The sequence below is a fragment of the Lampris incognitus genome, chromosome 7, assembly GCF_029633865.1.
Source record: "Lampris incognitus isolate fLamInc1 chromosome 7, fLamInc1.hap2, whole genome shotgun sequence".
Lineage (NCBI taxonomy): Eukaryota > Metazoa > Chordata > Actinopteri > Lampriformes > Lampridae > Lampris > Lampris incognitus.
In genome coordinates this window covers 34,194,730-34,210,788 of record NC_079217.1, presented here as the reverse complement: position 1 = coordinate 34,210,788, position 16,059 = coordinate 34,194,730, and the positions used below count along the sequence as shown (strand labels likewise).

General features: G+C 43.8%; 1 protein-coding gene across 1 annotated transcript in view; it reads right to left on the bottom strand.

Annotated features, from left to right (window-relative positions):
• Positions 1 to 15,475: 15,475 nt before the first annotated feature.
• The window catches only part of blmh (bleomycin hydrolase), a 36,073-nt gene continuing 35,489 nt past the window's right edge, over positions 15,476 to 16,059 (bottom strand). Inside the window, exon 12 of the mRNA XM_056283821.1 lies at positions 15,476 to 15,794. Coding sequence (XP_056139796.1) covers positions 15,646 to 15,794 — 149 coding nt within the window. The 3' untranslated portion in view covers positions 15,476 to 15,645. The remainder of the gene's footprint in view (positions 15,795 to 16,059) is intronic.

The following is a 16,059-nucleotide window of genomic DNA, read 5'->3' as shown; positions in this document are numbered from 1 at the left end:
CCAATCAGACTCAGCTGAGGTACTAGGTTAATCCTCATTACAACACTCACACTCACTCTCTCTCTCTCTCTCTCTCTCTCTCTCTCTCTCTCTCTCAGTCTGTCTCTCTCTCTCTCTCTCTCTCTCTCTCTCTCTCTCTGAGCGGATGTGCGAGTGAGTGTACGGAGCAGCAGCGTGTTGTTTCGGTGTGAGTGAGTTTCTGAATTTTGGACTTTTTTTGTCTGGTCCCTTTCACGTGCTTTCTGTGGGTTTGTTGTTGTTTAGTTTTTAGTTCGTTTTTCTCGGTGGTAGGTTTAAGCGGAGTTGTTTATTTTCGGTAGCGCTGCCACCGGCCCGGCGGGGCAATATGGCCGCTGTGGGAGGTGGAGGAACGGCGTTCGAAAAATTGACACGCCGGCACGCGATTAAAGTGGCTCCGGTGGTCAAATGCTCGGTGGAGGAGTGCTGCCTCGCGGTAGGTGAGCATGTGGGCTATGGGAGCATCAAATCGGCGTCCAGAATGAACGGTGCAGTAGTCATGTTTCTGGACAGTATTGATAAGGTCAACCGGGTGGTGGAAAGTGGTGAGGTGATTAAGGACATGTTGACTCCCGTTCTGCCGCTGGTTAACCCAGCCAAGAGAATCACCATTTCCAATGCTCCCCCGTTCATGAGAAATGCAGCTTTTGAGAAGGAGCTTGCAAGATACGGACTAGTGTCCCCCATAAAAATGGTCTCCTCCGGTTGCCAGTCTCCTCACTTGAAACACGTTGTGTCCCATAGGAGGCAAGGTTTCATGATTTTGAAAAATAATGCAGAGGATTTGGATCTGAAGCTGAAATTCAGGATTGATGACTTTGATTATATTGTATTTGTTACTTCTGGTATGATGAAATGTTTTGGCTGTGGGTCAGAGGGGCATTTAGTACGGTCTTGTCCCGAAAGGAGTGAGGGTAGATCTGAGCCTCAAGGGCCGCCTTCGTCCACCGATGCCGCCGCGAGCGGCGCATCTCCGGCTGGAGACGGCGCGGCCGAGTCGGCACAGGGCAGACAGAAGGCTGGGGAGCGAGGGGTGGGAGAAACAGACCAGGTGGTGACACAGAAAAAGACCGAGGCTGGGGAACATGAGGAAAATGGACGGACTGAGCAGGCAGGAGAAGGTGTACAGGCTGAGCATATTAAAACCGTTGAGCACACTGAGAAGGTGACAGAACTTGGGCAGGTCACAGCGGATGGCCAGGATGAGCAGGTAGGGGAGGTTGAACGGAATGAAACGGAAGAGGAAAACAGCGAGACCAGGGATCATAGCAAATTGGCTGGGCCAGATACGAGTGGTGGTCGGAGGACGCAAATACAGCAGACTGCTGTTAGAGTGGCAGAGTCTGTACTCGAAGAAGAGGCAGAGATTATGTTGGACGATGAAATAAAATCAAAAAAGTCAATTAAAAGGAAGCCGACTGAAGGTAGACAGGAAAATTTAAAAGCGAAGAGGGCTTCAAAAGATAAAAAGCCATCCTCCTCTTTGTCTGATGAGAACACAGACGAAAGTGAGTGTGAGTTAGGTTCCTCTCCTCGTACACAGGTGGACACAGAAGGCAGCTATGCCTTTCTGAAGATCAGGAAGTTTTTGCAGGTTACCAAGGGTTTGAGGGCGGTCAAGGTGGAAAATTATTTTCCAGACTTGCAGCTTTTTATTGAATCAGTTAAATGCTTTATGAAAAACACAGGGGACTTGGAGGTGAACACATTCACTGAGCAGGAAGTCTTCAGACTGAAAAAACTTGTACAGAAGGTAAAATTGCAACTTCATGATGATGATTAAGACACGTTTGGGTATTGTTATCTTTTTGGTCAGTGTACGCTTGTTTCTGGCACAGTTCAGCCCCACTCTCCTCATGTGTAATATACAATTAGGCACTTTAAATCTGAATGGAGCAAGGGATGACATGAAAAGAGCTGCTGTGTTTAAACTGGTTGAGCTGAAGAAAATAGATGTCTTGCTTGTGCAAGAAACACATAGCACAGCAGATAATGAAACTGAATGGAAGAGGGATTGGACTGGAAAATTGATTCTCAGTCATAAATCCAATATTAGTGGTGGGGTCGGGATTCTTTTCTCAAGAGATTTTTTGCCATGCTCCCTTGAGGTAGAGGAAGTAGTCGAAGGCCGGCTACTGAAAGTAAGGGCGCAGTATGACAACGCAACACTGGTTTTTATAAATGTTTATGGTCCAACCCTTGGCCCTGAAAGAGTAGTTTTTCTGGATGTGTTATCTGATGTTATTAGTAAATGTGACAGTGAGGAGTATTTATTTCTGGGAGGGGACTTTAACTGTACAGAGAATTGCAAGTTGGACAGGAACCATCAGGAACCACATCCTGCATCTCTTAGTCGGCTCACACGCTTGGTTAATTCGTGTGAACTGACAGATGTTTGGAGAGCTTTTTATGGGACCCAGAGGCAGTATACATGGACACATCTAAAAGATAACGCACTATCCATGGCACGGCTTGATCGGTTTTATTGTTTTAAACATCATTTCAATGTGTTTAAACAATGTAACATGCTTCCAGTTTGTTTCTCTGACCACTCTCTTGTACAGTGCTCGGTTTTCATACGAAGTGTTAAAACAAATAGTGCTTTCTGGCATTTTAACACAGGCCTCCTAAATTATAACAACTTTAGAGATGCTTTTAAGTTTTTCTGGGGCCAATATAGGAGCCGAAGGTCTGAATTTATTTCTCTGCAGCAATGGTGGGACATTGGCAAGTGTCAGATAAAGCAGTTTTGCCAGCAGTACACTCGCAATGTCACCAGAGACATAGCCAGATCTATGAGAGATCTAGAGGATGAAATGGTGGAACTACAGAATTTGGCAGATTCCACAGGAGACGGAGGCCATGTAGAAGCTCTCAAATCCAGAAAGTCTGCTTTGGCTAGCCTGCTGGGTATTACAGCACAGGGGGCACTGGTCCGCTCGCGCTTTCTGAACGCCACACATATGGATGCTCCTTCTCACTTTTTCTTTAGTCTAGAGCGCAAGAATGGGCAGAGAAAAACCATTCACTCTCTGCGTACTAACACTGGTGTGCAGCTGTCAGATTTTTCTGGAATTCTGAAATACGCAGCGTTCTACAGTGACCTCTATAAGAGCGAACTCAGGCAGGATGTGCTGGGGGCTGAGTCATTCTATCATGGGCTAAAAAGGGTTGAGGTAGCGCTCAATACAGACCTCGAGGCTCAACTGTCCCCTGAAGAACTCCATGACGCCCTGCAAAGTCTGGAAAGTGGCAAGGCACCTGGTATAGACGGGTTACCTGTTGACTTCTATAAGTCTTTTTGGCCGGTGCTCGGAGGGGATTTGTTGACTGTACTGAGGAATAGTGCAACTGAGGGGCGATTGCCTCAGAGTTGCAGAAGGGCTGTCATTACTCTCTTGCCGAAGAAAGGGGATCTGCAGGACATTAAGAGCTGGCGGCCAGTGTCCTTGCTCTGCACCGATTACAAGATCTTTTCTAAGGTGCTAGCAAACAGACTGAGAAAGGTGATGAAGGAGGTCATCCATGTTGACCAGACTTACTGTGTGCCCGGTAGGCTGATCACTGACAACATTGCATTAATTAGGGACGTTTTGGACATCTCTAGTTCATTGGGAGTTGAAACTGGTCTTATTTCCATAGATCAGGAAAAGGCTTTTGACCGGGTTGAACACCAGCACTTGTGGCAAACCATGAAAGCTTTCGGTCTCAGCCCAGGTTTTATAGCTACGATCAAGGTTTTGTACAGTGACAATGAGAGTGTACTTAAAATTAACGGTGGTTTGAGTGCTCCTTTTGAGGTTCAACGGGGAATCAGGCAGGGATGTTCTTTGTCTGGAATGTTGTACTCCCTGGCCATTGAGCCCCTGTTGCATAAATTGAGGTGTGAGTTGTCTGGAGTTGCTTTTGCTGGTTGCGGCACAACTTTTAAGCTCTCTGCCTATGCCGATGATGTAGCTGTTTTTGTAAAGGACCAAAGAGATATTGATGTCTTAGTAAAAAATGTTATCAAGTTTGGTCAGATATCATCGGCTAGGGTAAACTGGGGAAAAAGTGAGGCACTGATGGTAGGAGAGGGACTGAACAGTAAACTCATGTTACCTGGGGGATTGACATGGAAAAGGGGAGGGATGAAATATCTGGGAGTGTTTGTGGGGAATGACACCTTCTCAAATAAGAATTGGGAGAATGTCTTGGAAAAAGTTGAAGGGCGTCTTAGGAAGTGGAAATGGATTCTACCACAACTGTCGTATAGGGGGCGCATGTTAGTAATCAACAACCTGGTGTCATCAACGCTATGGCATCGATTAACATGCGTTGATCCTCCAACCAACCTCCTGGCCAAGATTCAGGCTGTGCTGGTGAACTTTTTCTGGGACAACTTGCACTGGATTCCTCAGAGTGTGCTGTACCTTCCTAAAGATGAGGGGGGTCAAGGGCTAGTCCATCTGGCCAGCAGGGGTGCAGCCTTCCGCCTCCAGTTCATTCAAAGATTGCTCACTAGGCCTAGAGATCTAGTGTGGCGACCAGCAGCCTGTGCAATACTTCGACGGTGTTGTGGACTCGGAATAGACCTGCCCTTGTTCCTAATGGCTATTAAGAACTCAGACCTCAACGGATTGCCTGGATTTTATCGTGGGCTCATGAGAGTGTGGAATATGTTTGAGAAGGAGAGAATGGGCTGTTCTGACTCTCTGAGCTGGCTTCTAAAAGAGCCGGTGGTGTATGGTGGGCGTATGGACACGTTCTGCGACTTTGGACCCACGGTATCAAAGCTGTTCTGCCAGGCAAAGGTCGTCACATTGGGTCAGGTGGTGGAGCTGGCTGGGCCCAATCTTGACAACGCTGCCACTCTAGCATCTCACCTGGGAGTGAAATCTACGCGCCTCCTTAGTCGGGTACTACTTAAGTGGAACGGTCAGCTCACAGCAGTAGAACGGGGGCTTTTGACATCGTACTGCAGTGGTTCTACTCATCCCAATTGTGAGGATCCATTTCCTGTTTTAAAGGTTGTTCCTGATCTGAAAAATTGTATGGGGCCACTTTTGGATTTGGGAAATGCTCTTAATGAAAGGCTGAATGTACTTAAAGGTAAGACCATGTATAATATGCTTGTAAAAGTCTTGAATAAAGATAAACTGAGTGGTCGGACTGATACACCCTGGAGGGCCCAGCTGGGCTTGGGGGAGAATGTGAAGCCAGTCTGGAGGGGCTTATACAAACCACCGTTAATTAAAAAAGCTGGTGATCTGCAGTGGAGGGTCTTGCATGGCATAGTGGCGGTCAATGCTTTTGTTTCTGTGCTAGACCCTAATGTGAATGACAACTGTCCCTATTGTGCCCAGAGAGAAACAGTGTTTCATTGCTTTTCAGAATGTGTGAGGCTTACACCCCTGTTCCTGCTACTAGACCGCTTATTTAGATCATCTGGGGAAAGTTTCTGCAAACAGAATTTCATTTTTGGTTTCAAATATAGTCAACGTGTAAAATTTAAATGTCAACTCTTAAATTTTATTTCAGGGCAGGCAAAGATGGCTATCTATGTGAGCCGTAAAAAGAGAATTAAAGAATGTATAGAATGTCATGTTGAACTGTTGTTCTGCAGGATGGTCAAGGCCAGGATAAAAGTAGACTTCAATTACTACAAGGCAATGAAAGACCTGGTCACATTCACAACCTTGTGGTGTTATAAAGGGCTGCTGTGTTCCACCATAAAAGATGAGCTGGTCTTTTCTAAAGAACTTGGATAGAAGAGGTCTTACCTGTTTTTTATTTTTTGAGTTGTCAGTGAATGATTTTTTTTTTGGGCTTGTAAAAAATGCTTATTGATTGTTTATACCTCGACAAGTATTGTTTATGTTCGGGGGGATTTCAAGTCTGCTTTTTGTCTAAATTTTTCTGTTAAATAAAGACTTGGTTTAAAATTCAAAAAAAATTCTCTCTCTCACACACACACAGACACACACACACACACACACACACACACACACACACACACACACACACACACACACAACACAGAGACAGACATGCACTCTAAAGGAAAAACGCGAGACACGATGTCGCTTCAGTCACGTCCAGTGTTGTAATGTATTTTTTTTAATAAAAACCACAATTTTCCCAACATTACATTGCTATAAAATCAGCAACTGTTATAGCGACTGTTATATCAGAATATTACTCAGAAAAATAAACATTGTACTGGCAACACTATACTATATCTTTACAATGGCTTAAATCAGGGTTGACAAACTGTACATTCAAATGGGCAGCAAACTGTATCACCCCAATACTCTCACATTTTTCATCTGCTTCAGTTCAAATATAAATGAAAATAACTTCACATTGGACGTGTATAGTTGTCATAACCAAACTGATATCTTAAAAAAAATGAAAGCTATTAACATCAGTATTTTACCCATCCAAATACAAATATAACAGGGCAACACGTTTTATCACCAAACATATCCTTATTAAATACCAAACATTGCACACAAACATCACAAATACACCTCTAAAACAATGGCGTTCGCGCCACAAGGCGCAGGTGGCGAGCAAGAAAGCTACGGTGAGTGTAACATACAGGTATAAGTAAGCTTATTAGCTCTCAAAGTTACTGCAGACACCAATAATTTACTTCCTACTTATCTCCTAAAATACCGAAAACATAAATGTGTCACGAAACGTAATACAATCACTTTTCTTACCTGTAAAGGGGAATAATAAAGGAAAAACACGAGACACAATGTCGCTTCAGTCACGTCCAGAGTTGGAATGGACGAACGAAGACCACGTGCTCCCCTCTACCGATAGCTCAGACACAAGCAATCGAGAACCGATCAGTGATTAGCGGAACACTTTAAAAGAAATAAACTTTGAAGAAAAGAATACTGTAGAGAACAATATAAAACAGGGTAACACTTTAGTATGGAGAACATGGTCACCATTAATTAGGTGCTTATTAGCATGCAAATTAGCAACATATTGGCCCTTAATTGGTCATTATTCCGTACTTATTAATGCCTTATTCTGCATGGCCTTATTATACAACCAGTAAGCCATTAACTATGAGTTTTCCCTCTATAACCTCAGAATTATTGGTTATTAGTAGTACCATCTCAATATGCTTTGCTTAGTATGGACTTTATAAGGTGGTAGTACCACAAGAAGAGTTATTCTCCCTTACTAACACTTAATGAATATGGTCTGTTCTTACATAACAAAACACAAAACTACAAGTGTTTATAGTGTTAAATTACTCTAAATTAAGTTTTTGTTACTTAGAATATGTTCCCCATACTAAAGTGACATCTTGATCATTACTAATTCACTAGTAATTAAGGTTTTTTTACTTAGAATATGTTCCCCATACTAAAGTGTTACCTAAAACGGTAATCAGGAAGATTTTCTCAAAATAACATCAGAAATTAGTCATGTTTTAAACACAGATTATCCTTTTTAGTTTATCACTCTATGCTTATTTGCCTGGGAGACCAGAGTAGTAGATTACCAACCACTTGACCAGCGTATCACAATGGATTTCACCTTAATCAGTTTTTACCTTTGTAATGAATTATGTTTTCTTTTTAACCATGTACTGTCACGAATTAAGCATTCTTTTGCTTACCGTTCTTAACATATTCACATAAACATTTTTAGCATTTTAGCGGCACATTTATAACCATTACACTTACCTGTGGCATAGGCAGAAATTACAGTGTGGGTGGGCACAGAGAAAATCAGGTGGGCCTAGCCCTTCCAAGACTATCCATCCATCCATTATCCAAACTGCTCATCCTGCTCTCAGGGTCGTGGGGATACTGGAGCCGATCTGCGGCAGGCAGGGAAATGCGTATGGATAGAGGTACACACATGTGTGCCAAGTGGGTGGGCCCAGGCCCACCTAGGCCTACCCAGTTTCTAGACTTTTTCTGCAATAAGGTTGATGAGATCATAAATAAAATTAGTTCTTCAACTCCAGCTACTCCTGCAGATCCTGTCTTACCAAATTTTTATCTGTACAACGAGTCATGTGTTTTTGTCTTTGTGTTGCACTGATGTGGGCTGGGGAAAACAATATTTCGTTTCATTTCATGTATGCAAGTACATGAAGTGAAATGGCAAATAAAGTGTTCCTGACTTCTGATCTACATACTGAATCAATGTGCTGCCACATGGTGGTTTGAAAACCTTCAAAATTCTCATGTAGCGCTGCAAAGAATACTATTGGGCTCTCACAGTAACCCTGTGGACATCGCATCCATGTCCAGATTTGATTTTTGAATTCAAATGGAAACCAGCTTTGCGAGTCTTTGTGTACTGGTGTGCTGAAAAATGCATTTGCCAGATCTACTATAGAGAATACATTTGCTTTGCCGGGAATTTGTGACAAGCTTTTATAAGGATTGGGGACGACAGGTACCCTTGGAATTACAGCTGAATTAACAGCCTGTAAGTCCTGCACAAACTTCCATCCCCATGGCTGGCCATCAACTGGAGCCTTCTTTACCGGGAAGATGGGGGTCCTGCATAGAGAAGTGGGGCAAGGCATGATTATTTCTGCCTGTTTTAACACTTCAAATTCAGGTGTGATGCTCTCCACTGCTTCTCTTTTCACTGTGATCTTTTAGGCCTGTAGTCAGATTTTGGTGCAACAATCAGTGGGGAGCAGCACAGTGGCGCAGTGATTAGTGTGGGCGCCTCACAGCAAAAAGGTCCTGCGTTTTAACTCCGGGGTAGTCCAACCTTGGGGGTCATCCCGGGTCATCCTCTGTGTGGAGTTTGTATGTTCTCCCTGTGTTTGTGTGGGTTTCCTCCGGGGGCTCCAGTTTCCTCCCACAGTCCAAAGACATGTAAGTCAGGTGGACCGGCCATACTAAAATTATCCCTAGGTGTGAATGTGTCAGCCCTGTGATGGACTGCTGGCCTGTCCAGGATGTCTCCCTGCCTGCTATCTAATGACTGCTTAGATAGGCTCCAGCATCCCGCAACCCCGATTGGGATAAGTGGCTTGGATAATGGATGGATGGAATCAGTGGGGGTGCATTTTTCATTAACCCTACATTGTATTTATGTTGTGCCCATAGGGTGGATGGGACATCCTTCAATATGGGTTCATCTGGCGTCACCTGAGTTGCCGTCACAGCGGGGTAATTTCCTTCACGCCATTGGGAACTGCTCTTTTCCCTGTGAATACCCAATTCAGATGTTTCATGTAGGTTTTCATTCTGTGGCTGTATTGTACATCTGGCTCTTCGTCTAGTGCTGGTTGCCAATTGAACATTTCTGTGGTTTGTGGGCTTCCTAACCTCTCTCATCATTCTTTCAACTTGTACTCCATTCTTGTCATATGATTATTATTCCTAATGCACACAAGTCCCTTCTCATTAAATTTATCGGACAACTACTAGACACCAAAAATGAACATTTTAGGTGGTGTGTCATGATTTGGATCTACCACCGTTATAGGAATTGCAAATCTTTCTTTTACTGGCAATCCCACTGCTCCAATTATTTTGATGTATCTACCACTGTATTTTGGTGGTTTGTCAGGCCAACACCTCTCTTTTACTACTGAGTGTGTGGCACCTGAGTCAACCAAAACTTTTACCTTCTCCCCTTTAATTAACAAATCAATTCATGATAATTCATCCCATGTGGAAAAATGTGATAATTGGAATATTGTGTCATCATAGTCATCTGGTAATTGTGCGTAAGTGTGAAAGTGGTTCAGAGTCAATGGCCAGTGTTAATGGTGGTTAATGGTAAATAAAAAGGCAACTTTTTATTTGGTGAACCTGCCGAGTGTAACATCTTTACTTAACATTTTCGGAACACATGTATGGTGTAAATATACAACAGTTTGGCGATACTGTGTCATCATAGTCATCTGGTAATCGCGCATAAATGTGAAAGTGTGCGTCTATATGTTACCATCATGGTCCGCTGCCCCTGTTGCCAGTCAATGTAGGGAGAGAGCTTTGATTCTTATCGTTGTCAGGGCAGTCTCTTGCGAAGTGCCCTGGTTTGCCACAAACATCTATCTGGCTGTCTGCCTTTTCTTATACTCGCCCCCTGCCCCTGCCTCTGAATCTTCCTCTGGATGCTCCTCTACCACCAGATTGATAGGCTTGCAGCTGACCCATTTGAAATTTTTCAGCTACCCCTTCCATTTTCTTAACCTTTTTATCCAATTGCTGCTTATGAACTCCTTCACAATGCTTGGCATAATCTACAGCCAGCTGGAGGCGACCAGTATCTAGGCCTACACAATGCATCTTGACATACTTCTGTATGGGGGGTTGCAGTCCATTCACAAATACTCTTTTCATTTGTTGTTCATCGGCAGAGTCATTGCGAAAACACGTTTGGACAAGCTTAGTAACATGGTGATCAAAAGACATATTGTGGTCAAAGATGATACCAAGATTTTTTTTTTCAATTTTCTCCATTTTTCTTCCCAGTTGAATTTTTGGCCAATTACCCCACTCTTCCGAGCGGTCCCGGTCGCTGCTCCACCCCTTCTGCCGACCCGGGGAGGGCTGCAGACTACCATATGCCTCCTCCGATACATGTGGAGTCGCCAACCGCTTCTTTTCATCTGACAGTGAGGAGTTTCGCCAAGGGGACGTAGCGCGTGGGAGGATCACGCTATTCCCCCCAGTTCCTCCTCCCCCCTGAACAGGCGCCCTGACTGACCAGAGGAGGTACCAGTGCAGCGATCAGGACATATACCCACATCCGGCTTCCCACCTGCAGACATGGTCAATTGTGTCTATAGGGATGCCCGACCAAGCCGGAGTAACGCGGGGATTCGAATCGGCGATCGCCATGTTGGTAGACAACGGAATAGCTACACCACCCAGACGCCCTGATACCAAGATTTTTAGTGGTAGGGTTTTGATGTTTGAATGAAGTGGACCGATAAATTGATCAATTGCAGTGGCAAAATTCTCAGGACCAATTAAGAGAACTTCAGTTTTGTTGGGGTTTAGATGGAGGAAATTAAGGGACACTCAGTTTTTGGTGGCAGCTAAGCAAGCATGGAGGGAGGACAGTTGAGTCAGGTTATTGGGTTTTGCAGAGAAATAGATCTCAGTATCATCGGCATAAAGTGGTATGATATGTCTTGAAAGCAGCTAAACAAATGACCCAGAGGACGCATGTATAAAGAGAAGCGGACTAGCCTAAGGACAGACCCTTGATGGACTCCACATAGTTAGGGAGCTGACAAGGATACAAGAGTGTTAATACAAACATTAAAATATCTATTAGTCAGATAATAGCGAAGCCAATTTAACGCTGTACCAGAAATGCCAACCCAGTTCACCAGATGGGATGACTGATGATATCAAAGGCAGTGGTTAAATCTAGGAGAATAAGAATAGAATATTCATGTGATGGCTCGCTCACCCCGCGCCGTGGCCCGCCCACCCCGCGCCGGCAGCCAATCGGCTCGTCAGGGCCGGGCTTAGTCATCAGGGCTGGCCTTAAATTTGGTGGCCTCCCACGTGCCCGTTGTCAGTTCGTGTTGTAATCTCCCCGCACCCGCGGTAGCGGCTACTCTCCTCCCACGGTCCTTTTCTCTACGAACTCATCCCAGCCCTTGGTTCATGTTTTTCCCTTGCAAAGTTTCCCCGTGGAAGTATCCTGCCGTGTTCCCGTTTGGATTACCCGCAAGTTTTTTTCCCCCTTGGACTTTCCGTTTTTTCCTTGTCGCTCATTGCCTTCCGATGTTTAACTATTTGTAGCGTAAGGAATAAAGTACGCCAGTTTTCGGCTAACCCCATCTCTGTCTGGTGTCGTGCGCTTGGGGTCTTCCACAAACCCTAACAGTTCACCTTTATCAGCATGCATACAAATGCTATTGGACACTTTTAGTAATGTAGTCTCAGTACAATGCTTGTGATGAAAGGCGGATTGAAATTTATCAAACATTTTATGACCCTCAGTCAGGATTTTGTCTGCAACAATTTTTTTAATGATTTTGGATAAAAACGAAAGTTTGGAAATAGGATTATAATTCTTTACCCGTGCTGGATCAAGAGAGGGTATTTTGAGGAGGGGTTGAACACAGGCAGTTTTAAAATAGTCAGGTATTGACCTGGATGTGAGTAAGTACTTAATGATAGAGAGCAGGCTGGTACCTAAGCCAGGGAAGATGGATTTTAAAAAATGCTGACAGAACTATATCAGAGGAATCTATAAGAGCTACAGTATTTACAAGGAACTGTAGAGCAACGGGAGCAAATTCTGATGTTAAAATCGGATGGCTGAAAGGGCCATTTCTGCTCTTTGCAGATGATGTGGTTTTGTTGGCTTCATCAGAACGCAACCTCCAGCATGCACTGGGGTGGTTTGCAGCTGAGTGTGAAATGGCCGGGATGAGAGTCAGCACCTCCAAGTCTAAGGCCATGGTTCTCTACCAGAAAATGGTGGATTGCTCCCTCCAGGTTGGGGATGAGTTGTTGCCTCAAGTGAAGGAGTTCAAGCATCTCGGGGTCTTGTTCACGAGTGAGGGTAGGATAGAGCGGGAGATTGACAGGTGGACTGGTGCAGCATCAGCAGTAATGCGGATGTTGCGTTGTACCGGACCGTTGTGGTGAACAGGAAGCTGAGCCAGAAGGCAAAGTTCTCAGTTTACCAGTCAATCTTCGTTCCAACCCTGAGCTTTGGGTAGTGACCGAAAGGGTGCGATCGTGAATACAAGCAGTTGAAATTAGTTTCCTTCATAGGGTGTCTGGGCTCAGCCTTAGAGATAGGGTGACGAGCTCGAGCATCCGGAGGGAGCTCGGACTAGAGCCGCTGCTCCTTTGCATGGAAAGGAGCTAGTTGAGGTGGTTCGGGCATCTGATTAGGATGCCTCCTGGGTGCATTTCTTTGGAGGTTTTGTGGGCACGGCCAACTGGGAGGAGACCCCAGGGTAGACCCAGAACTCGCTGGAGGAACTACATGTCCAATCTGGCCTGGGAACGCCTTGGGATCCCCCAGGAGGAGCTGGAGGGTGTTGCTGGGGAGAGGGACGTCTGGAGTGCCCTACTTAGCTTGCTGCCACCACGACCCTACCCCAGAGAAGCGGCTGAAGATGAATGAATGAATGAATTAATGGCTGAAAGGGGCGGGGGGGGGGGGCAGTGGGAATAAAATTGGCCCTTAGACCATCGAGCTTGTCAACAAAGAAAATCAAGAAATTTTCACAGTCATTAGCAGGACAGGCAGAAATGGTAGGAAGCGAGGTATTCACAAGCTGATGGATAGTAATAAACAGAAACCTAGGGTTATGTTTATTACACTCAGTCAAGTCAGAAAAGTAAGCAGCTCTTAAATCTTTAATAGTTTGATTCATTTCGATAATAACTCCTTCATATGGAGTTGATGAACTTCAAGAGTAATGAGATAATGTTTTCATTGATCCAAGGAGCTGGAAGTGACAGAGTTGAAGATGCAAAGATTCTCATTGGGAGTAATGAAGGACAGGGTTAGGAATGAGTATGTAAGCTGAAAGTAGTACTAGATATTAGAGGGACAGCTCAGGTTGGACGGTTTGGAGAGAAAGCAAGGGAGGCAAGATTGAGATGTCTTGGACATGTGTGGAGGAGGGATGCTGGGTATATTGGGAGAAGGATCCTAAATATGGAGCTGCCAGGGAAGAAGAAGAGAGGAAGGCCAAAGGGGAGGTTCATGGATGTGGTGAGCGAGGACATGCAGGTGGCTGGTGTGACAGAGGAAGATGCAGAGGACAGGAAGAAATGGAAATGGATGATCCACTGTGGCGACCCCTAACGGGCTGTTCGTAGTAGTAGTAATTTTCATTGATCCAAGGGGTTGTGTCAATAACTGGGAAAGCCTTGGAAGTATATGGAGCCGAAAAATCAAGGGCAGATGTACACAAATCATTAAACCAACTAACTTGGTCATTAATGGGCTAGCCCTGGCCAAGAATGTTGATATGTATACAGTTTTTTTCTGCCATAATCATTTCTTTGCATTTAATTGTGAGAGGACATTTGCAGAGAAAAATAAAATGGAGAAGTGAAAACATAAGGAGGAGGGAGATGAGAATGAGAATAGGATTTATAAAAGCTGCTATGACCATGGCCTCCAATTCAACTCCAGCCTGTGTGACTCCTTTTCCAGCTTTTATACTCTCCTGGACTCTCCTGGACTGGGAAAATCATAGCATCATTGAGGAATGATTTCAAAGTCTGTATAGGAGACACTGGGCCATTCATCTGGTTCTATGTGTCACATTGTTTAAGTCCCGCCTGCCTTTATCCTTTCTTGATAGCCTGAGCAGACTGTTTCAAATGAAAAGTATGGAAACAAGCATGGACACGTGTATGCCGCACATGCTGTACAGACATATCTTTCAGTTTGACCTTGGATAGCTGACAACCAAAATGACAGGATGGGGAAGACTGTTATCAGAGATTGTGGAATGTTGTTCTTGCACTGAAACACATCACACCTACAAGTTACTGAACTCATGTCTGAGAGAGATGGTGAAAATGCTGGGGCGCAAAAGTGGAGGGCAACAACTTTAAAGTCAGACTGAAATATGTAATCAGATTAGACTTTTCATGTGTGAACACCTTAAAGATGGCATCATAAAGCTTTCAGCAACTTTCTTATATTTGTAAATGACTAATATTGTGCCTTTCCCCTCTTTATCCATAATCGTTTTCTATCGTCTCAAGAACTATGAGGGAGTGGTTTAATCCTCATTAATATGCATAAGCTGAGCTTTGAGAGACAAGTACAAGGGTTGGCAGTAAGGGTAGGCAGGGCTTCATATTTTGATGATTTGTTCTGATTGGCAGTATGTAAACGAGTGTCTGATGACATCATGAGTATCAGGAAATCAGGAAAAAGATCAACTGCACTGGGGGGGCTGTTTCAAAAACAGAAAAAAATAAAAACTTTAAAAATTCTACTTTTTCTACTTATTTTTTTCAGTAGAAAGATAATTAAAAATGTATGATACATAAAGTAATAAGCAATGTTAGAAAATATCTGTTTTTCAATTTTGATATTTCAGTCTGACTTTAATCAACCTGGCTAAAACAACTTGGGACCTTATAGGGAAGTAGGTAATGTTTAAACCACTGACAATCCTTACAGTACTTAATTTCCCAGTGCGGATGTTAAGTTTCAATACTTGATCCCTGTTGACACTATTTTTTTTAATGAAAATGCCCCACTGCCTTGAGCTGCATTGACCTAGTGATGTGGAAAAACTCAATAAAGTGATTGTTTACCCATAGATGAATAAATAATTCCCCCTGTTGCATGAAAAGACACAGTTGCAAGTCAGATTCAAGAGATCTCTTTAACCGTCCTAGAGAGAACATTTATAAAACAACACAAAAAACCCAATATATTTCCTAATTAGGAGTGGCAGGGAAACTTGCAACTGTGAGAAAGAAAAAAGAAAGACAAGAGATGCAGGTAGTCCAGTAAAAAAGAAAAAGAGAAACTTTATTATTATTTTTTTTTTTTTGTCAAAAAGAACAGTATATAGGGGAGAGGGGCAGTATAACTGGAGAAGTAAAACTAGCCACATGATAGGGCAGAGTCAAACAGACTGGGGGTAGGGGGGTCCTGAGGCTGAGACCCCGGTTTCTGTAGTTATGCCAGTGCTCCCATTGGGTCCCAGGCGGGAAGCACAATGGGCTCCTGTTGCATCACTTCTATGACGACAGACGGAAGGTACTTCTTGTCCACCACCACCTCGTACACGTACTCAGAGAACCAATCATCAGTCATGATCAGGTAGCCTAAAGTGAAAGGTGAAGACAACAAAGCAACAGGCAAACTCAGAAAAGATATATCATGATTTTTTTCAAACCCACTGCATCCATATGCCAGTTGGCAAGTACAGCAAATCTTGACAGTCAGTAAGTTTAAATCCAAGTTAAAAACATACATTTTAATCAGATTAAAGTGACAATCTTGAAGATTCCGGTTGGGTTCTTTTTTGGCATACATTGGTTTTTTGGAATACATTTCCCAGGAGTCATTTGGAAATTGCTAAGTAGTTTG